This window comes from Perognathus longimembris, chromosome 10 (assembly GCF_023159225.1).
Source record: "Perognathus longimembris pacificus isolate PPM17 chromosome 10, ASM2315922v1, whole genome shotgun sequence".
Classification (NCBI taxonomy): domain Eukaryota; kingdom Metazoa; phylum Chordata; class Mammalia; order Rodentia; family Heteromyidae; genus Perognathus; species Perognathus longimembris.
The window spans coordinates 27,674,538-27,696,541 of NC_063170.1; the positions used below are offsets into that span (position 1 = coordinate 27,674,538).

A 22,004-nucleotide genomic window follows, 5' to 3' on the forward strand; every position below is an offset into this window, starting at 1 on the left:
TAGAACTCTACCACTTGAGCCAAACACTGATTTTCTTATCTAGGCTGGCTTCTAGCCATGATCTTCAGATCTCAGTCTGCTGAGTAGCTGAGATTACAGGCATGAGCCACTGGTGCCTGGCTCTAGGGGTCATTTCTTGTAGTAGTTTCTTTTCCTGCCCTTTTTTGATAGATAGGTTTCAAAACTGGGTATTAACAGTTATAGATCTAAAGTCACAGTGATTAAAAAAAAATCTGGGTGGTAGTCACTGCGAAGAAGCAAGCCCCACTATATTTTCCACTGTTTCTCAGAGTTTACAAATCAAAGTCCAAACACCTTTGTTTAGGATCTTCACAATCTACCTAGCAACCTCATTGAAGGCCTATTATAGTCTTGCCTCCTCCACAATCAAAATCTCCTTTGGTTTTTTTCCCCCCACCTTTGTTAATATGATGCTTTCCTGTTTGCTATTGATAGGATTTGAGTGTATTTCATGTGATAAAAGTTGGATCCTCAAGACAATGGTATTAGCAGGTAATAGAAACTTAAGAGACAGAGCCTAGACAGAGGACATTTGGAACAATCCTTTCAAAGGGATGAAAGAATTTCTCGCTGATTCTGAGTTCGTTCTTGGGAAAAGGTTCTTCTAAAAGGAGCAAGCCTGATTCCATTTAATATTTTTTCCTGTTTTCAATAAAATCATTCCCCTGCTCCCCCCAACCAGGCGATATAGCAAAAGGGCAACCCTCAAAACCCTTGCCATGCTGTTTGGACTTTGAATTCCCCCCAACTATGAATAGAATACCTTTCCTTCATCAGTTGCTGGCTTACAGTGACAAATAGCTGACCAAACACTGCTCTTGCCCTCCTTGACCATGTAATTCCCCAAATCCTAGGGTATCTTTCCTGACTTATTTCTCACAAAGTGAGAAACCCTTATAGCATCTCTAACTCAACAACTCATATGATGTCTATTTATGACCTACTTGGGTTTTCTTTTTTAAAATAGTACTGGGGTTTGAACTCAGGATGTCAAGGTAGCTCAAACTGCTTGTTCCACTGGTGCCCTTCCAGGTGAGCTAAGACTCCAGTTTGGCTTTTTGATGATAATTTTGGAGATGGTGAGTCTGATAAACTTTTCCGTTTGGGCTGGCTTAAAAACCTCCATCTTCCATCTCAGTCTCCAGAGTAGCAAAGATTATAGGCCACTGGTACTTGGCATGACCTGCTTTTTATTCATGAGTACTGTAACCGGTAAAGCCCTTTGATGACAGAGTCCAGGTCTTAATGCTTTGGAGATTCTGGATATAAAACTGTAACATTGTTCCCCTTCAGACTGACCATAATCAACACCTATCATCACTGTTAAGGTGAACTCAACTTTGGAGAGAGGACTTGTCTCAGTTTCCTCGCCTATATATGGAGGTAATAACAAAGTAAATGGCATGCATGGGTTACATGGGGATGAGAACTTATGAGTAAAGCACATAGCATAGTTCTCAGCACACTGGGTGTTAAAACGTTAATTGTTATTATTATCAGCTATTTGAAAGTCTAATCTTACTTTCCTGGAAAAAACACAAAAGCAGAAATCAGTACATCAGAATTAAAGTCTGACTTCAATTTCTGCCTCAGAAAAGCATCTCTTACAAATGTCTCCTGTTTTTGTTATTGTTGTTGGTGGGAACAGAAATCAGAACCTTACTCTTGCAAGGCAAGTACTGTACCACTTGCCTCCAGTCCACACTTGTCTTTTTATAGTAGCAAGCACAGTCAGTGTCCTTGGTGTTTTTCAGTCAGGGTGACACCTACCCAATGTGTGCTAGTAATCTAGAGGACACATCAGGAAGATAAACATCACCACAGAGCTCACAGTGCCTACAGTGTGATTTCATACTGAAGTAGAGAATAATACACTAAGCAACAGCTAAATTTGCCACCTTTTATTGACATCTTGAGTCTACATAAGGAGGCAGAGCCTCACTACAAAGTATACATCTAAGATCAGAGAAAATAAAAATTACCGATTCACTACTAACTGGTTAGATAACTGGTTATTTAAAGAACAGATAGATATATTACATATCTCTGTATAAAGGGGAAAAATAGTTCTAAAGAAACCACCCTAGAAATGCAGCATTCAGCATCTTATAAATGGTGAATCTTTTGCACATGTTTTCCTAGTTTTCTTTGGAAGAACTGGGCTTTGAACTTAGGGGCTCATGCTTGCTAGGCAAGGCAAAATCTATCACTTGAGCCAATCCCCAGCCCTGCACATATTTAGGATTGTCTTTTGCCATAAGTATGGTAACATGTAATATACTCACTAAAGACATAGAATATACTTTGAACAAACATGGGGGTGATAAAATCAGATGGTGAAAAAATAAATATAGTAATATATAAAATAAAAATGTTCTCTTTCTGTATCGCCAGACTACAACAATTTCTTAATAAATCAATATACTAAACTGTATGTTTATAGTTTGCATAAACAAAATATAAACTAATTTTCTTAAGGGCTAAATATGAATATTTTCTATATTTCTTCACAGTAGAGTATATGGAAAGCAACACAGTATAACAGGGTTAAACAGAATGTATTACCTTAATGATTTCATTAGCTTGGATATATAATTACCTATTATTTTTTTCCTAAAATGGAAATAAACATGATTATTAAAAATACATTAATTGGCTGGGGATATGGCCTAGTGGCAAGAGTGCCTGCCTCGGATACACGAGGCCCTAGGTTCGATTCCCCAGCACCACATATACGGAAAACGGCCAGAAGCGGCGCTGTGGCTCAAGTGGCAGAGTGCTAGCCTTGAGCGGGAAGAAGCCAGGGACAGAGCTCAGGCCCTGAGTCCAAGGCCCAGGACTGGCGCCAAAAAAAAAAAAAAAAAAAATACATTAATTGTGAGGAGGGAAGAGTTGAGGCAATAAAATACAGAGGGTGAACTTGTTCAAAGTATTACTGTACATGGCTATGGAATTATCACAATTATACTCCTTTGTATTACTAGTCCATGCTAATAAAAGTTTAAAAAATGTGATTAATGCAATGATAAATGAATTCTGATGGCACCTCAGTGTAACAACTCAGAGTAGGGTGCTTTGCCTAGCATATAGGGGTTTGCTCCCTAGCCCCCCATACACACACACTTAAACTGAAAAAAATAAACTCACTGGATGCTTGTGGCTCATGCCTATAATCCTAGCTATTCAGGAGGCTGAGATCTGAGTTTTGAAGCCAGTTTGAAGCCATCCAAGGCAGAAAAGTCCCCAAGACATTATCTACAATTGACTACCAAAGAAGCCAGAAGTAGAGCTGTTGCTCAAGTGGTAGAACACTAGCCTTGAGTAAAATGCTCAAGATCAGAGCTCAGGTTCTGAGTTGAAGCCCCAGAACCAGCACACACATGTGTGTGCGTGAGAACACGCATGTGCATGCATTTATTTATGGATATATATATATATTGTTTTATGCATCAGATAAAAATTAAAAATGTTAATAGGATATGAATATGAAAGAGGGACTATTTAGTAAGAGGCAGAGAAAAGGGCAGAGGAGAAGAGGATGCCAGGAGTGTGAACATGATCCAAGCATATTAAAAATGTGTATGAAAAGAGAATAATGAAACCCATTAATTTTTTTTTTTTTTTTGGCCTTGGACTCAGGGCCTGAGCACTGTCCCTGGCTTCTTCCCGCTCAAGGCTAGCACTCTGCCACCTGAGCCACAGTGCCCCTTCTGGCCGTTTTCCATATATGTGGTGCTGGGGAATCGAACCGAGAGACTCGTGTAGGAGGCAAGCACTCTTGCCACTAGGCCATAATCCCAGCCCCCCATTAATGTTTTAAAAAGGAAGAAGGTTAAGAAAATAGCAGCTTGGTACAGTCATATATATATGCATATATATATATATATGACTGCATGCACTCACATATACACTCATGCATATATATTCCTTAAGATTTTATCATGACCAATGGCTGGGGTAAGGGCACATTCTTGCCATCCCAAGCTACAGTGGAAGTACAATGGCTGAATACAGTGGTATACACTGTCATCCAGTGACAGAGGGAAGCACAAATAAGAGGATCTTAGTTCAGGCCAACCTAGGCATATAACCAAGACTCTATCTGAAAAATAACAAACATATCAAGGGTTTGGCAAAATGGCTCAAGTAGTGGAGCACCTGCTTAGAAAGCACAAGGTACCGAGTTCAAATACAATACTACCTCCTCCCACATACACACAAAAGAAAATAAAAAGCCACGTCACAGGCTCATACCTATAGTCCTAGTTACTCAGGAGGCTGAGATCTGAAGCTCAAAGTCCAAAGCCAGCTCAGGTAGGAAAAGTCTGTGAGATTGTCCCCAATTAACCACCAAAAAGCTGGAAGAGGAGCTGTGGCTCAAATGTTAAAGCACCAGCCTTGAAAAATAAAGCTAAGGGACAGAGCACAGGACCTGATTTCAAGTCCCAGTATTAGCATGAAAAAAATAAAGTATAATAGAAGGGTGAATTTGATCAAAGCATACTGTATGCATGGAAATATTAGAGTGAAACTCCACAGGACAATTAACTTCCACGGTAAAAAAAATAAAAATATCCCAAATGGATTTAAATAAATAAATAAATATGTATGTATATATATATATAAAAATTACTAGGGCTGGGGATATAGCCTAGTGGCAAGAGTGCCTGCCTTGGATACACGAGGCCCTAGGTTCGATTCCCCAGCACCACATATACAGAAAACGGCCAGAAGCAGCGCTGTGGCTCAAGTGGCAGAGTGCTAGCCTTGAGCGGGAAGAAGCCAGGGACAGTGCTCAGGCCCTGAGTCCAAGGCCCAGGACTGGCCAAAAAAAAAAAAAAAAAAGGGCTGGGAATATGGCCTAGTGGCAAGAGTGCCTGCCTCATATACATGAGGCCCTGGGTTCGATTCCCCAGCACCACATATACAGAAAATGGCCAGAAGGGGCGCTGTGGCTCAAGTGGCAGAGTGCTAGCCTTGAGCAAAAAGAAGCCAGGGACAGTGCTCAGGCCCTGAGTCCAAGCCCCAGGACTGGCAAAAAAAAAAAACAAGATCAACATACAAGAGAAAACATGAAACTTTTGGGCTGGGGATATGGCCTAGTGGCAAGAGAGCTTGCCTCGTATACATGAGGCCCTGGGTTCAATTCCCCAGCACCACATATACAGAAAACGGCCAGAAGTGGCGCTGTGGCTCAAGTGGCAGAGTGCTAGCCTTGAGCAAAAGGAAGCCAGGGGCAGTGCTCAGGCCCTGAGTCCAAGCCCAGGACTGGCCAAAAAAAAAAAAAAATATCTATATAAAAATTACTAAAAGAAAAAAAATTCACTTGTATTTTTCTTGTAATTGATACAGGAAATTCAGCTATGATTTTCCAGGTGGTATATAAGATAAACAAACTAAAGCTGTCTAAGTGAAGTGCCAGGGGCTCATGCCTATAATCCTAGCTACTCAGAGGCTGAGATCTCAGTACCACAGTTCAAAGCTAGCCCAGTGTCTTATCCCCAATTAACCTCCAAAATGCTGGAAATGGAGCTATGATTCAAGTGGTAGAGTGCTAGCTTTGAGCAAAAAATCTCAGAGATATCATCATCCAGGCCCTGAGTTCAAGTCCCGGGATCAGGACAAACATATGCACGCGCAAACACACACACACGCGTGCCTACACACATGCACACGTGCGTGCCCCCCCAATGTCTAATATTTCAACGATTTAAATAACAAGATCAGCATTTTTCATTTTGGGAAACAAAGAGGCTAGTTTATGCTTCAAGGACAATTATAGAGAATTTCAATATCCATTTGCAGCTCCACAGTAATCAACTACCTTTTATTCCACTCTACTTGCAGATTATCTACAAACCTAATGTAACACAAAAGGCTGGCAAACCTATTCTTACTAATAACATCTAAAACTCAGGAATAAGATTCATTTCACCATTAACTTTTCTAATTATCAAAGGATTCTTATAGTCTATAATAAATACTACTAAGATTATATTTACAAAGAACTCACAATAGAGAAAAGTTCATGTTTCATAATGTTAAGTGGAAAGGGTATGACTATAACAGGCAAAAAATGTGCCCAGGAAATAAACAAAATTTAACAGTGATTACCTTATGGTAGAAAAACATAGAGATTTTATTTCATTCGTTTTTCAAAATTTCTACCAAGATATGCATTTATACATATGTGTGTGCATATATAAGCTCAAATTGCAAAAAGGAACAGACTTAAAAGAAATTCTAATGACTCAAGAAGAAAAAAATTTTTGTACTGGTTGGGGCTTGAACTAGGGGCCTGGGCTCTGTCCCTGAGCTCTTTTCCTTAGGGATAGCACTTTGCCACTTTGAGCCACAGCTCTACTTCCATTTTGTTTTGTTTTGTTTTTGAGTGGTTAATTAGAGATAAGAGTCTCATGGGTACTTTTCTGACTAGACTAGTTTCGAACTGCGATCCTCAGATCAGTCTACTGAGTAGCTAAACTTACAGGTGTGAGCCACCTGTACCCGGCTAAAAAAGTAGTTTTTAAGGAACTATGATTTAATATATAAAGTCTAATGAAATTCTAGCAACCACTCCTATATCTTTTCCTAGAATAATTTGTACAAATGGGCTCTTTAAAGTACACACATGACTTTCAAAACACAATTCTCTCTCTCTCTCTCTCTCTCTCTTTCTGGTTAGCAGGGCTTGAACTCAGGGTTTCTGTTTTGCTTGGTCTGTTTGCTGGTGTTCCACCACCTGAACAGCACTTCCAGCCTGGCTTTTCACTGGTTATTTTGAAGATGGAGTCATTCCACGGGGTTAGCTTCGAACCTTTAACTGTCTAAATTTCAAGTTTCTGAATAACTAGGTTGATTTTTAAAAATATACAACTAATTATCCCTTGTCTGAAATGCTTAGGATTGTATATAAGTGTTTCAGATTTTGAATGCTGTAGGGTTCTGGAATATTTGCATATATCCAGCAGATGCCTTTGGGACAGGTTCCAAACCTGAGCACAAAATTCTTTTACATTCTATATAAACTTTATGCACAAAGCTTGTACGTAACTTTATGCAACATTCAGTGCATTTATATTTTGACTCAGTCTTATTACATGAGGTCAAAACTTCCCACTTGGTGTATGTAAACGCTCAAAAAGTTCTGGATTTTTGAGGCATTCTAGAGTTCCAGACTAGTGATGCTCACTTTGTATTTAAGTTTTAGTTCCACAAATGCACCTTAGAAATGCCAGAGACCTGCATGAGTTAATTATTAAGGGAGCACAGAAGACAATACTTGGACACAGAGGAGAGAATGCTTATAATTGCATGCGCTTACATCAATGGAGAAAATCTCTGCTGAGACTATAAACCTGTTTTAGAAATGCAAATAAGAGCTATATACAAATGTAAGTTATAATAGTGAGAAAACCACAATATGCTAAAAATATTAAAAGCTAGCTGTGGCAATTATCTTTTACCTTGTGGAGACTAATAATGAAACAGCTAATTTATAACTTCACCATTTCAGATTACATATGAAATTCTATAAACATAGAAATTGTAAGATTATTTTTCTCATCTTGTCTAAAAATTGAGCCAGTGATTCCTTGTAGTCATATAGTTTTATTATCTGTACAAACAGCTGGTAGAGTTTTCCCAAAGAGTTACTATCAACAATGACTTGAAATATAAAAATATGTATATTTTTATTTATTTATTTGTTTGTTTGTTTGTTTATTTGCCAGTCCTGGGCCTTGAACTCAGGGCCTGAGCACTGTCCCTGGCTTCTTTTTGCTCAAGTCTAGCACTCTGCCACTTGAGCCACAGCGCCACTTCCGGCTTTTTTCTATATATGTGGTGCTGGGGAATCGAACCCAGGGCTTCATGTATACGAGGTGAGCACTCTACCACTAGGCCATATTCCCAGCCCTGTATATTTTATTTTACCAAAGAACAACTAAAGCAAAACAGACTTAAGTAAATGTAGTTTCATTGTTTTAGTAATCTAAGCACTCAGAAAGATCATAAATTTGAGCCAGCCTGGGCTACACAGCAAGTTGCAGGCCAGCCCAAACTACGTAACAATAATGACAAAACCAAAATTATTTTGAACTTTTACCAAATGACTTAATTTAGCATAAAGTTTAAACTTCTGAAACAAACTGACAAAGATAGATAGGAACGGGCATTTTGTGACTTTCAAAATGAACCCCCAAAACCCCCAATGGTGAACAAATACAGCAGTGGTACTCAAGAGGCACTATGTTGACAATGAAGTACATGTGTGGGTGGGGATGGGAGGGAAAAACTGGGAGAGGGAAGAGAGGCATTGCCCCAAAAGAAATGTACTCTTTACCTGACTTCTGCAACTGTAATTACTCTGTACATTACCCATATAATAGTAAAAAATAAAAATAAAACTTTAAAAATCAGTTTTCTTTTAAGCACTGAAAACAGCAAAGGCACAATGTTCATATCACTATGATTTTCCCAATTAAAGATTTAAATGTAAACCACACCTTTCTTCTTTCTTTTACATTTCTACCTTAAGTAGCTCTAAGAAAAATATTTTCTATTGTTTTGAAAAATCAATGCCCAACTTATTGGCACTTCAACAAGTACTTAACAGGTACTTCTAGCAAATGGTTGGTGTTTTCCAGCATGGGAAAAGGAGGGAAGTAAGGGTCCAAGTGGAAAATAGCAAGGGAGATAACATAAAGCAGCTCTGTTTTTCCTTGGCTATTTTAAGATTGCAGAACAGTGGTGCCTACTCAAAGGCTGAGGGAAACAACACTTTCCATGAACTTTTATTATGAGCATGTGACCAGCACTCAAATGCCAAGAGCTGGGTGTTTTCCAGATGCCATCAGTGTCACATGGAACCCCCAAGCTCCACAGACACCACCATGGCCAGGTTATAATCCCCTACTGTTCTTTTTCCTTTGCTCTTAGTCACCTTCAATTCACAAGTGTGACAGGAGCACATACGGCCCTCACTGTCTCCATTCCTTAACAACCACAGCCCCTTCTCCACATACCTCCAAACAGGTTTCCAAATAAACAGTTTCACCAGACTTTAATAATTTAACAGGAGAGATGATACTAATTTCAAATAGCACAAGGACAGGTTGTTATACTATAGTCACATTAAAGTATACTCCTTTGGAAAAAGTGAACATATTTTATGTAAAGATTTAAAAGAGGTATTTGCTTAAACTTAACAATGTTCATAAGATGTAACAAGACCCATGATAAGTACATATGCTCTACCACTAGGAAATACTTTGGGTTTTTTTGGCTGTTGTGGGACTTGAACTCAGGGCCTGGGTGCTGTACCTGAGCTTTTTTGCCCAAGGCTAGCACTCTACCACTTTGAGCCAGAGCTCCACTTCTGGTTTTTGAATGGTTATAGGTATGAGCCATCGGAACCTGGTTAGGCATATTTTTAATGCTGAGAATAGAATGTTTTAGAATACAATTTAAAAATCAGATTGAAGTTTATAAAAATTCACTCTGAGCCAGGTACCAGTGGCTCATACCTACAGTCTTACTCAGGAGACTGAGATCTGAGGATTATTGTTCGAAGCCAGCTCAGGCAGACAAATATGCCAAGATTCTAGTCTCCAATTAACCAGCAAAAACAAACAAACAAACAAAAAAACGAACTAGAGGTGTGGCTCGAGTAATAGTGTACCAGCTATGAGTGGAAAAGGCCAAGTGAGAGTATGAGGCCCTGAGTTCAAGCCCCAGTAATGGCACAAAAAGAAGTCGGACTGAGCTGGGGCTCCAGTGGCCCATGCCTGTAATCCTAGCTAGTTGGGAGGTTGAGATCTGAGGACTGAGGTTCAAAGCCAGCCAAAGCTAGAAGGTCTGTGACTTTTATCTCTAATTAACCACCAGAAAATTGGAAGTGGTGCTGTGGCTTAAGTGGTAAAGTGCTGGCCTTGAGCTGAAGAGCTTATAAATCTGTTACAAGAGTAGTAGCTTTAATAAAGAATAATAAAGTGAATACTACGGAATACTCACTATGTTTCAAGCCCATTGTAAATACTTTACAAGCACTACAGAAAAACTGGTACCATGGTAAAATAAGGACAAATCTTCAGCATGTCACATACCCAAAACATCAATTCTTTATAACATTACTCCTACAGAGGCATTCTCTAGATACCATCAAACACTTACAGAATACTAAAGATAAGAAATAATCAAAACCAGTGTCACTGAATCCAAGTCACTTGAATGGGGAACACCTCCTAAAAGCTTATAAAGTAAAATCAGAGTATTTTTATTCTACTTCTAGCTCTCCTCTGTTGGTCCAAGAGTATCAATGTCAATTTTATTAGGAAAGCAAACTACAGCCTCTAGTGGCACATTTGAGAATAAAAATCCATTTTGAAATTGCCAAGAAGAGAAATGTTCAAAATCAATTCCGGATCCTGATCTGTATTCTCATTGCTTAGTTATTAAAACCTTGGAATGATCCTTCTTTGATGCGTAAGAATGTCAAGCAAATAAAAAAAGAATAAAATAACCATTGCTCATAGGAATTGTTTTTAAAAGTTTCCTATTTCCACCTGAGGTCAGAAATTCTTGTGAATAAAAAAATGGGAAGTTAAGATGTTAAAATAATATGTATTATTTCACACATAATTGGACTTCTATATTTAAATTTTTGTAATGTTTTAGTTCAAACCCAGGGCCTTTCATATGCTAGGCTATTCCTGCAGTTACTACTAGGGAGGAAAAAATACAAATATTGGTAAACATTCCACTATTTTAAAACACACTATAGATGCATTTTCTCACAACCTACAACTGTTATGAAATATGTATGTATGTCCTGGAGCTTACCAGGACCTGGGCCCTATCCCCAAGCTTGAATTCAAGGCTAATGTTTAACCATTTATACCAAAGCTTCATTTCTGGCTTTTTGGTGGTTGAAGATAAGAGTCTCAGATTTTCCTGCTTGGGCTGGCTTCAAACCATGATTCTCAGATCTCCGTCTCCTTAGTGGCTAATATAGCCATGAGCCACTGGTGCCCAGCTCTTATAAAACCTTTAAGCCATGAAATATCTATCTTCTTCCCTAAGGCTGTTCCAATCAAGTCAAGAGACAAGAAAAGCAAGCAATATATTTAACACAAATATGATTCTAATAATATAGATTAATGAGAGACACAGTTTTATAGTTTAATAATTGTAATAGAAAATGAGTCCAATATTGAAGGCTAAGCTTTAGTAATTATGCTGACATTCCTCTTTACTACTCATATTCACAATATACATGCCAGCTTTCACAAAAGCAAATTCAAAGTGCAAGCAGAATGATTTGCTATCAAAGACTACTTATGGGGTGGGCTGGGGATATGGCCTAAGTGGTAGGACATTTGTCTAGTAAGTGCAAGCTTCTGAGTTCAAACCTGGTATTGCCAAAAAAAAGGTTTTGTTTTGTTTTTTTTTTAACCTGTTCTTATCTGCCCTGAAGGTTTAGTCCTCATTATTTATGAAATGTTAGGACAAAATGAATGTAAAGACATGAAAAACAATTAAAAAGTAATTTACAATTACATTCAATTGAAATTTCAGAAAAGCTGAAACTCAGACTATTTACTCACTACCACAAAACTGTCAAATTTAATTGGGTAGCCCATTGTGTTTATTGGATCTAGACTAGCTAACATCTTGGAAAAGCCCCTTTGGCTCAATATACCACAAACAGTCCTTTTAAAGAAAAGTGGATATATATTATGGATCTGCTTGGGAGAAGCTCTAATCAGTGTAAGGAAGGCAGAATCAAAGATTAAGCTGAGACAAGTATTTTACCTGTGTCCTCGAATATCCGACTGATCACACACTCCTCCAAGTGCAATCCTATGGAACTCTCTACCAAGAGTCTTGGCCACAGATCTTCCCACACTTGTTTTGCCAACTCCAGGAGGACCAACAAAGCACAGAATTGGACCCTTCAGGTTGTTTTTCAGCTGTCTAACTGCCAAATATTCCAGAACTCTTTTCTTCAATTTTTCCATGGCATAATGATCATTATCCAGAAGAATCCGGGCTGCTCTAATGTCCAGGCGATCTGTCAAAACACCAACAGAAATATCATGGAATATCTAAGTGAAAGAACTCCTTTCAAACTTGGCAAAGGCAGAAATATTTTTTTAGAAAAAAATGTTATTAATATTGCAAATGTTGCGGGATGGGTTGAGTTGGGAGAGATGGGGGAGAATGATGAAAGGGGTAATATCAGTCAAGTACTTGTAACTGATTTGTTGAATGGTAACCTTTATGTACAACTAAGGATAATAAAATTATAATTTTAAAAAAGAATACATTTGGAGCCACATGCTAGTGATTCATATCTATATTCCTACTCTGAAGGCATCATAGTTTAAAGCCATCCCAGGCAATAAGATTCTAATTAACTGGAGGCATGAAGTGGTAGAGTGTAAGCTGTGAATGATAAACGTGGCCCTGAGTTCAACCCCAGAACTACAAACAAAAAGGAAAAAAAAGACAAATTTCTAAATGAGTCTTTGAGGAGACCTATACTTGGTTTTAGTTTTTCTGTTTAAGATTTAATATTGCCTGAGATAATACACACTAAAAATTTAATCTCTGTGCTGCTATCATTTTAGTTGATGAATGGATAAACCAATATCTTTTTTTTTTGGCCAGTCCTGGGCCTTGGACTCAGGGCCTGAGCACCATCCCTGGCTTCTTCCCACTCAAGGCTAGCACTCTGCCACCTGAGCCACAGCGCCCCTTCTGGCCGTTTTCCATATATGTGGTGTTGGGGAATCGAACCTAGAGCTTCATGTGTAGGAGGCAAGCGCTCTTGCCATTAGGCCATATTCCCAGCCCTAAACCAATACCTTAAGAGGAATAAAATCTATAGGAAGATCTACAAGCCATATTCATAAGCAAATGTGTTAAAGCACCCTATCCAGAAATGCTAACCTTGGGGAGTTTTAAACCGGAAACTCATAGCATAGTTCATTTAACATAAATATGCTTCATTTTAACCTCTTTGAGAAAAACAAACATTCCTAGTGCCAGAAAGGATGGTCTTCTAAGTCTAAGAGGCTGGTTTCCTTCTCTCTTCTTCCTTTCTCTCCCTTCCTCTTTTCTTACAGTACTTCCTCTCCTCTTTATTTTCCCTCCTCCCCTCCCTGTTTTTTTGTGGAAGTAGGAATCAAACTCAGGACTTCCTCATGCTAGACAAGAATCTTTTAATAAATTAAGAATTACTATTTCCTTCTTTTCCTTCCTTCCTTCCTTCCTTCCTTCCTTCCTTCCTTCCTTCCTTCCTTCCTTCCTTCCTTCCTTTCTGTCATGGGGGGCTTGAAATCTGGGACTGGGCACTGTCCCTGAGCTCTTCAACTCAAGTCTAGTGCTCTACCACTTGAGGTACAACGCCACTTCTGGTTTTCTGGTGGTTAATTGGAGATAAGTCTCCCAGACTTACCTTCCCAGGCTGGCTTTGAACTGTTATCCTATCTCAGCCTCCTGAGTAGCTAAGATTATAAGAGTAAGCCACTGATACCGGCTATAAATTACTATTTTCTAATCTATAAAAAACCCTGAATGTGGCTGGGAATATGGCCTAGTGGCAAGAGTGCTTGCCTCATATACATGAAGCCCTGGGTTCGATTCCCAAGCACCACATATATAGAAAATGGCAAGAAGTGGCGCTGTGGCTCAAGTGGCAGAGTGCTAGCCTTGAGCAAAAAGAAGCCAGGGATGGTGCTCAGGCCCTGAGTCCAAGGCCCAGGACTGGAAAAAAAAAAAAAAAAAAGAAAAACCCTGAATGTATTTTGGAAACTAGTGTTTTTGAAGTATCCATTATTTTTTGTGTGGATATTGTGTTAATGGGGTAATATAGTTGTTCTTTTTTTTAAAGGGACTCATATAGTTACTTTTATATCAACAGTAATTTAAGCTAGCAATCTACTATTAAACTCAGTAAATCCTGTAATTGTATGTGTATGTGTGTGTGTGTATGTGTTTGTAAGTGTGTGTGTCTCTCATAGGGCTTGAACTCAGGGCCTCAAGCTCTCACTTGATGTTTTCCATACCTCCAGTTCTAGCTTTCTTCTTTTGCTCTTTGGTTAGAGATAGGAGTCTCACAAATATGCATATCCAGGTTGGCTTACAATCATGATGCTCAGATCTCAGCCTAGGATCATAGGCATGTCACTAACATCTGGAGAACTCAATGAATCTATTCGTAAACTTAACCAATAACAAAACCAAATGCAAACTAGAAAAAAACAGAATGTATATTGCCACCAAGGAAATACATAGAAAAACTGGTATCAAATGCATTTGATATAGGAAAAAATCTATTAAGGGATAAAAAGAATTTAAATAAGCTCTGGTAGGAGAAAAATTTCAAAATAGTAAATCTGCTCTACTATTATCCTCTCTTCAATGGCAATTATTTTTTTGTTTGTTTGCTGGTTCTTGGGCTTAAACTCAGGGCCTAGGCTCTGTACCAGAGCCTCTCTGTGCTTATGTTTAAAGTGATTACCCAAATTAAAGCTTTACTGATTTTTTTTAAAGGAAACAAAAAGTAGGGCAGAAAGACCACAAATAATACTAGCAAACATCATCTATGAAGCTGTATACTGAGGGTTTAAAAGGTAGGTGTTTCATACTCAACTATAAGTTGTAGATAGAGGCCCTTCTTTTGGCTCCAAAATGTCATTAAAATTGTTCATGTCACCAGGGAAAGTTTTTAAAAAGGACTGACCCTCCAGGTCACCATGACAGGTGAGGATGCATGGCCTAGTGTGAGGCTCAGGAAGTCTAAGCCAACAGTCTTTATAAGACACAACTGCAGGGCTGGGAATGTGGCTTATTGGTAGAGCGCTTGCCCAGCATGCATGAAGCCCTGGGTTTCTCAGTACCACATACACAGAAAGGGCCAGAAGTTGTGCTGTGGCTCAAGTGGTAGAGTGCTTGCCTTGAGCAAAAAGTAGCTCAGGAACAGCCCAGGCCCTGAGTTCAAATCCTAAGGCTGACCAAAAAAAAAGGGTGGTAGAGTGCTAGCCTTGAGTAAAAGAGCTCCAGGCCCGAGTTCAAACCCCACAACCAACACCAAAGGGAAAAAAAACCCCAAAAACTAAAACACTAATACAGGCTGTGACATCATCAAAATGGCAGAATAGAAAAATTCCCGTGACATTTTTAGTGCAAATAGGAAAAACCTCTAAAATTCATAGGGAATTACAGAAGAACTCAAATTAGCCAAAGCAATCTTGAACAAAGAGAATAAAGACCATCAGCTGCCTGATTCTGAGTTATTTTACAAACTACAGTAATAAGAAAGTATGGTTCTGGACATAAAAGCAGACACCCAAGCCAATAGAAAAATCAGCTCAGACATAAACTTATACATGCACAATCAACTTTCAGTAAGGCACCAAAAATGCTAAATAGGGAAAGGATAATCTCTTTCAATAATTTATGTAAGCTTTCTTAGTGACAACTAGACTAAAACTGAAGTGTTATTTTGTTGGCCTACCAGTTGTACTTTTATTCCAAGGAAGTTCCACCATGAGCTCCAAATAATTTCTAGTCAGAGCATATTCGGGCATTGACTGAGGCATTTTTTTGAGTCTGTGGGGAAGAATACAAAACAGATATATTCAAGAGGATAAAACTCTATAGAACAGAAAAATAAAATCAAGCATGTTTCTACATCATGCATATTTAAACAAAAAATCTGAAAAGGTTTTGGTGGCTTTTTTTTTTTTTGGTGCCCATCCTGGGGCTTGAACTTAAGAGACTGGGGGCTGAAGCTTTTGTGCTAATAGTGCTCTACCACATAAGCCTCTACTCTTCTTCTTTTGGTGTTTTGGAGGTTAGTCTCATAGACTTTCCTGTCTGGGCTGGCTTCAAACTGTGATCCTCAAATCTCTTAGGATTACAGGTGTCCAGCCTGAGAAATGTTTTTAAATAGCTAGTTAATAAAAATAATTTGTGTAGGTGTCTTACGCCTATAATCCTAGATACTCAAGAAGCTGAGATGTGAGGATAGAGGTTTGAAGCCAGCCCAGGCAGGAAATTCTGTGAGACTTATCTTCAGTTAATCATCAAAAGGCTGGAAATGGAGCTGTGGCTCAAGTGACAGAACATTAGTCTTGAGTGAAAAAGCTAAGAGACAGTGCCCAGTGCCCAGGCCTTGAGTTCAAGCCTTAGCCAGTCCACATACTCAAACATGAACATACACACAAGAGCATACATGTTGCAATATAAAGGAAAAATGACATTCTAACTAAGGTTATATAAATAACTGTATGTCTTATTTTGTTATCAATGCACATTGACTCTGTCCTGTACAAAGAAAAACCTACAGTTACTGTTCTCTGGAATTTACAATCTAAAGAAAGAAACAGAGCTGAGGAAGTAGCTCAGTGGTAGAATGCATGCCTAGAATGCCCTGGGTTTCAACCCGAGCAACACAAACGAAAGAAAAGATCTCAGTGTCAGGTGAAGATATAAGAATAACTAAACACTGTATCTAAACAAAGAAGTATGGTCTATTCTTCTAGACAGTGAAAAGGAAGCTACAACACTTAAGCCTCGTAGCAGAATGTAGAAATACAGGGAAATGGTATGTCTCCTCAGTATTTAAGAAAAGATTACAGCTGGAGATGTGGCTCACATGGCATAGCTGAACAAGCAAGGAAATGCAGCAAGTGTGAAGCCAAGTTCAAACCCTAGTACTGCCACAAAGGGGGGGGGGGTGTAGTGAAAGTATTTTGAATTCAGGAGGATGATTACAATGTATTTAAATGTTTAAAATGTAAAAATTTTTTTGAAGGATTGAATCTTGGAGTCTTTATTAGAGCATTAGCAGTCTGCAGGCAGCCAGTTGTTACAAAGGCCTGCAGCCTACAAATACCCTTAACACTGTTAGGAAACAGGCTAGAGAGGAAAGATAGGACAAAAACAATACTAATAAACGAATTCAGCTCCAATGGAGATCTGAATAGGGACGCCATGGTGACTGGAGACGAGCCAGGAGACAGGACACATGATGCGAACATGGAGACATGTAGCATGGTGTTGTAAAACAGATTTTTTAAAAATAATGTTTTAATAGCTGGTAGGGTAACATCTGCTTATGATCTCAGCACTTGGGGAAGGTCTTCAGGTCCAAGCCAGCTTAAACTACACACAAAGAGACCCTGTTTCAAAAACTAAGTATGTAAATAAAATTTTAAAAACTACGTTAAGAATTAGAATCTTGGGCTGGGAATATGGCCTAGTGGCAAGAGCGCTTGCCTCCTACACATGAAGCTCTCAGTTCGATTCCCCAGCACCACATAAATGGAAAACGGCCAGAAGGGGCGCTGTGGCTCAGGTGGCAGAGTGCTAGCCTTGAGCAGGAAAAAGCCAGGGACAGTGCTCAGGCCCTGAGTCCAAGGCCCAGGACTGGCCAAAAAAAAAAAAAAAAAAAAAAAAAAAAGAATTAGAATCTTGGGAGAAAAATGAAGGAGCGGGTAACAAGTTTGACAAGAAATGTACTCACTACTTTAAGTATGTAACTGTAACCCCTCTGTAATCACCTTGGCAATAAAAATAAGTAAATAAATAAAAGAATTAGTCTTCTGAGGAATAAAGAAAAAGGGAGAAAACATTTCACAAAGGTAGAAACCATTAGAAAATCCATGAAAAGACAGAAGACCAAAGTTTTCAATGGGACAGAGCAGTCTACATACAGATTAAACAAAAGAAAAAGAAAGATCAAAAAACAAACAATTCAGCTTTCAGCTTGATACACAAACTAGCAGAATCAAGACTCCATAAGCATCAGTTAATAAGAAAAACACTAATAAAGTAATGTCTTTTATAATTTACCTTTTTATCTCTTTGACGCAGACTTTATGGGCCTGTTCTGGCATACTGGATGTTTTTATTTTTTTTTCCAGCATGACAATGTCATCATTATCTTCATCCTCATCTTCATCTTCTAAAATGCCTGGGATATGTGTAATCCTCCTAATAGGACGTATTGCTATAACCTAAACAGAAAAAAAAACAACAAAAAACTGTGTGTCAAGTGTAAGGAAAAATGAAGTGCCCTATTACAAGTAAGTTTATAATCGGTACAGAATATATACCTTTGTGGCTCTGATACATACCTTTTGAAAATAAAACTCAGAATAATAAAAAAGCAGATGTGTATATGTAGGCAGCAGAATTTCAAAAGCACTGTTAAAGAGTAGGCAAGACTTTTTGGCACATACTTGTAATACACAGGGGAAAAATGAAAGGAAGTGCCTATTAAAAATAATTAAACACCCAAGAATTCTTTCTTTGAGCTACTACTGCAGTCACTAGTCATTTTCATTTTCATTATCATTTATCATTTGGTCACTGAATAAATTCCATGTTTTCTGCTATATTACAAAATCTCTAGCATCTTCAACTTTTCCATACTTGCCTCTACAATCACTGATTTCTTTCTTTGAAAATATTTTATCTCAGAAGTGGCACAGTGGCTCAAGTGGTGGAGCACTAACTTTGAGCTGGAGAGCTCAGGGACAGCACCCAGGCCCAGGGTTCAACTCCCATGACCGACAAAAAAAAAAAAAAAATCTCATCAATGGGCCCTAAGAGTTAACTGCCACACTGTTTACTATCCTTATGATTCTCCAACAAGTAGCTCTAACCACCACTTCTCCTTTCCCATCAGTTACAATGCTTTAGCAAACTTTGGTTTCATCATGTTGAAATAGTTCCCTTAAATCACCATATTTCCCAATACTAAAAGTATTTTATGTACTATTTAAATTCTTGACTAAATATCATGAAGTAACTCCAACTACTGCTAGAATAAAATGATATGGTGATATTTAAAAGCCCTCACAACTATTATAACCTGTGCAAATTTCCATTTAATATTCAAAACATGAAAATGTAAACAAGCAGTAGTAAATAAAAATATAATTCTATAAAAACATGTATATTAGGTTGACTTGAATGGCAAAGTGCCTGTTTAGCAAGTACAAGACATGAGTTCAAAGCTCAGTACTACTAAAGGGAAAAAAAATTAATCTAAGGAAATAATATCAAGTATAGAAGGAATAAAGCCATGAATACCAAATACAAACTTCTGTTCTTGTGCAAGTCATTAGGAGAGAAAATTAAAAAATTATGTTTTGGCGATAAATATGAAAATAAAAAAATAATAAAATATGAAAAATTTGAAGTTTAAAAAGTACATCAATGAACTAGGCATGGTAGTACATTCCTGCAATCATTCTAATAGTTGGTAAATTGAGAGAAAAGGATCAGTTCAAGGCCAACCTGAGATTCACAGCTATTTGTCTCAAAAAAAAAAAATCAATTATTTCATTGTTGAGGAAAAAAGTATTTACAAGCAATTAAAGGGAGGTCGTTATAAGCTAATTCTGTTACTCTCTGACCCCTACAATTACTGTTTCTTTCTGTTTTTTTGGTGCTAGTATCAAGAGATGAATACAGGGACCTAACACTTTTTCCATTTGCTTGTCTGGAGCTCTATCATTTGAGCCACACTTCCAGTTCAGCATTTTGCTTGTTAATTGGAAACAAAGTCTCATGGACTTTTTTGCCCAGGCTAGCTTCAAATCTTGATCCTCTAGCTCTCAGTCTCCTGTCTAGCTAGGATTACAATGTGAGACTCTGATGCTTATCTAACAAATTTCTTCTTAAACAGTATATGAACTCACAGTAAACTGCATATTTTAATGACTCTTAATATAAAGCCTACAGTGTTTTACTTCTGTACAAAATAAATAAATCACTAATCCGATGGTTGTAATTTAATCTAAGACAGACTCAATTCAGATATTTTTTCAGCAGTAATAGGGATTGAACCCAGAGTCTGGTATATGCTAGGCAAGCATTCTATCACTGAATTAAATCCACAGCCTTTTAAAAATTATATATATATATATATATATATATATATATTTTTTTTTTTGCCAGTCCTGGGCCTTGGATTCAGGGCCTGAGCACTGTCCCTGGCTTCTTTTTGCTCCAGGCTAGCCTTCTGCCACTTGAGCTACAGCGCCACTTCTGGCCATTTTCTATATATATGGTGGTGGGGAATTGAACCCAGGGCTTCATGTATACGAGGCAAACATTCTTGCCACTAGGCCATATTCCCAGCCCCTTAAATTATATTTTGAGACAAGGTTCCGCTTCTGTTTTTAGAGACTGAGTCTTGCTATGTTTTCCAGGCTGACCCCAAGCTCCTGGTCTCAATGTATCCACTTGCCTTGGCTTCCCCAGTGGCTAGGACTACAGCAACATACCTGGCTTCCAACTTACTCTGTTTTCAACAAAACTAAATCAGTGAATTTCACTACTGTTCAAACTGCCATCCTCTGGTTCCTTTGAGGGTGTACTCATACACTGTTGCTTAGCATCTGCCTCTAACTTTAGCTTAAGTATATTCTTGCTCTGAAAACTCCTGTGCGTCAGACCCTGAATACTGTCTTTGGTAAGACCAAGAACTTGCCATTTATCTCTGCTGACACCACTTGAAAAAAGCAAAACAAACCAAAAAAACTGGAAGAAAATGGCACATAAGAAATATTTACTCGTTTTTCATCATCTTGCTTGGGTTTTCTGGTTTTCTGAAGCAATTTCAGGCCCTCAATTTGTCTGACAAGTAGTGGGATGGTCATCTTGAACCGCTCTTCCAGGCTCACAGCGTCTAAGATCTGAAAAAGGTCAATCTATTAGCAGTAACTCTTTCACAAACACAGGCCCCAAACACTGACAGAGCAATGACTTACATTGTTGAATTAAAAAAACAAAAGAAACAAACCCTAAAATCCTTTTGGCATTGTCACTGCAACAGTAATATTAGGGTGATGCTGTAGAGCTTAGGCAGTTACCACTAAGCCACTTTGGTGCAGCCATCTGGGGTTAACCCCACCACCTAATGTGCTGTCCCTTGCAACTCTCGACATTCTGGGGCACGGATGTCTAGATGTAGCCTCCTTGGATATAGGCTTTTACAGGGCTGTGGGATCCAACCTCCTGCTCACCTCTGACATATATGCCTACCACTAAAAAACAAAAGAACCCCATCAATTCCTGTCAATAATCACGATAGGCTCTATGCTGTAACATAGCTAGCTACCAAATTAATTTTAATAATCGGCAAGAAGAGGTGAACAAGAAGCAAAAATCTTGATTTTTTTTATAAAAAAAAAATGAAGGCATAGCTGAAATGCCAACGACACACCTATAATCCTAGCTACTCAGGATGTTGACATGTGAGGATGGAGGTTCAAGAGCCAGCCCAGGCAGACAAATCCACGAGACTTATTTCCAATTAAGCAAAAAGCTGGAAGTGAAAGTGTGGGCCAAGTAGTAAAGCACCAGTGAGGATGCAAAGCCCTGACTTCAAGCCCCAAAACTGGCAAAAAGAAAAAAAAGAAAATTAAAAAGCCAAGTTCCATCAAGAATCAATTATAAGGTTGATGTCAACTCTTTTTAGCAATAATTGTATTAAAGCCCAAAATGTGCCTACATTTTGAGTCTCTTCAGACTCTAAATTCAAATGTTAAATTTGTCCATATACAATTAACCAACCTTCAAGATAGTGTGCTGTGTCTGCTGATCCCTGACTCCCTCAGGACGATAGGCTGGCTTCTAATGCCCAAAGAGAGTGGCTTCTCCTGCTCCCAACTCACTGTTTATGAGTGTGTCCTATCAGTTTGTATAAGGAACTCCTCCTATTAAAATTGTGGCATTTAAGTATCAAGTGAGCTGGTAAAATAGAGTTGTTTCAATGAAAGCAGAAATTCAATAAGACAGACTTATTCTAGTAAAAATACTCTATAAATATTAAATAATACTATAAAATAGGGGTCAGAAAAAACTGTTTTAGCCTTGTAAATCTAGGATTCTACTCTCAAATTAGGTTCGAGGGTCTTTATAACTCATTTCATTTTAAGGAAATAGAAATGAAAAGT

The 22,004-nt window shown here is 38.3% G+C and overlaps 1 protein-coding gene across 1 annotated transcript in view; it reads right to left on the reverse strand.

Moving 5' to 3' along the window:
• Positions 1–22,004, reverse strand: part of Lonp2 (lon peptidase 2, peroxisomal) — an 85,847-nt gene that overhangs the window by 51,172 nt on the left and 12,671 nt on the right. The window contains exons 4-7 of the mRNA XM_048355663.1: positions 20,619–20,741; positions 17,887–18,050; positions 15,545–15,639; positions 11,836–12,094 (exon numbers count right to left, since the gene is read on the reverse strand). Of these exons, the coding sequence (XP_048211620.1) occupies positions 11,836–12,094; positions 15,545–15,639; positions 17,887–18,050; positions 20,619–20,741 (641 nt within the window). The remainder of the gene's footprint in view (positions 1–11,835; positions 12,095–15,544; positions 15,640–17,886; positions 18,051–20,618; positions 20,742–22,004) is intronic.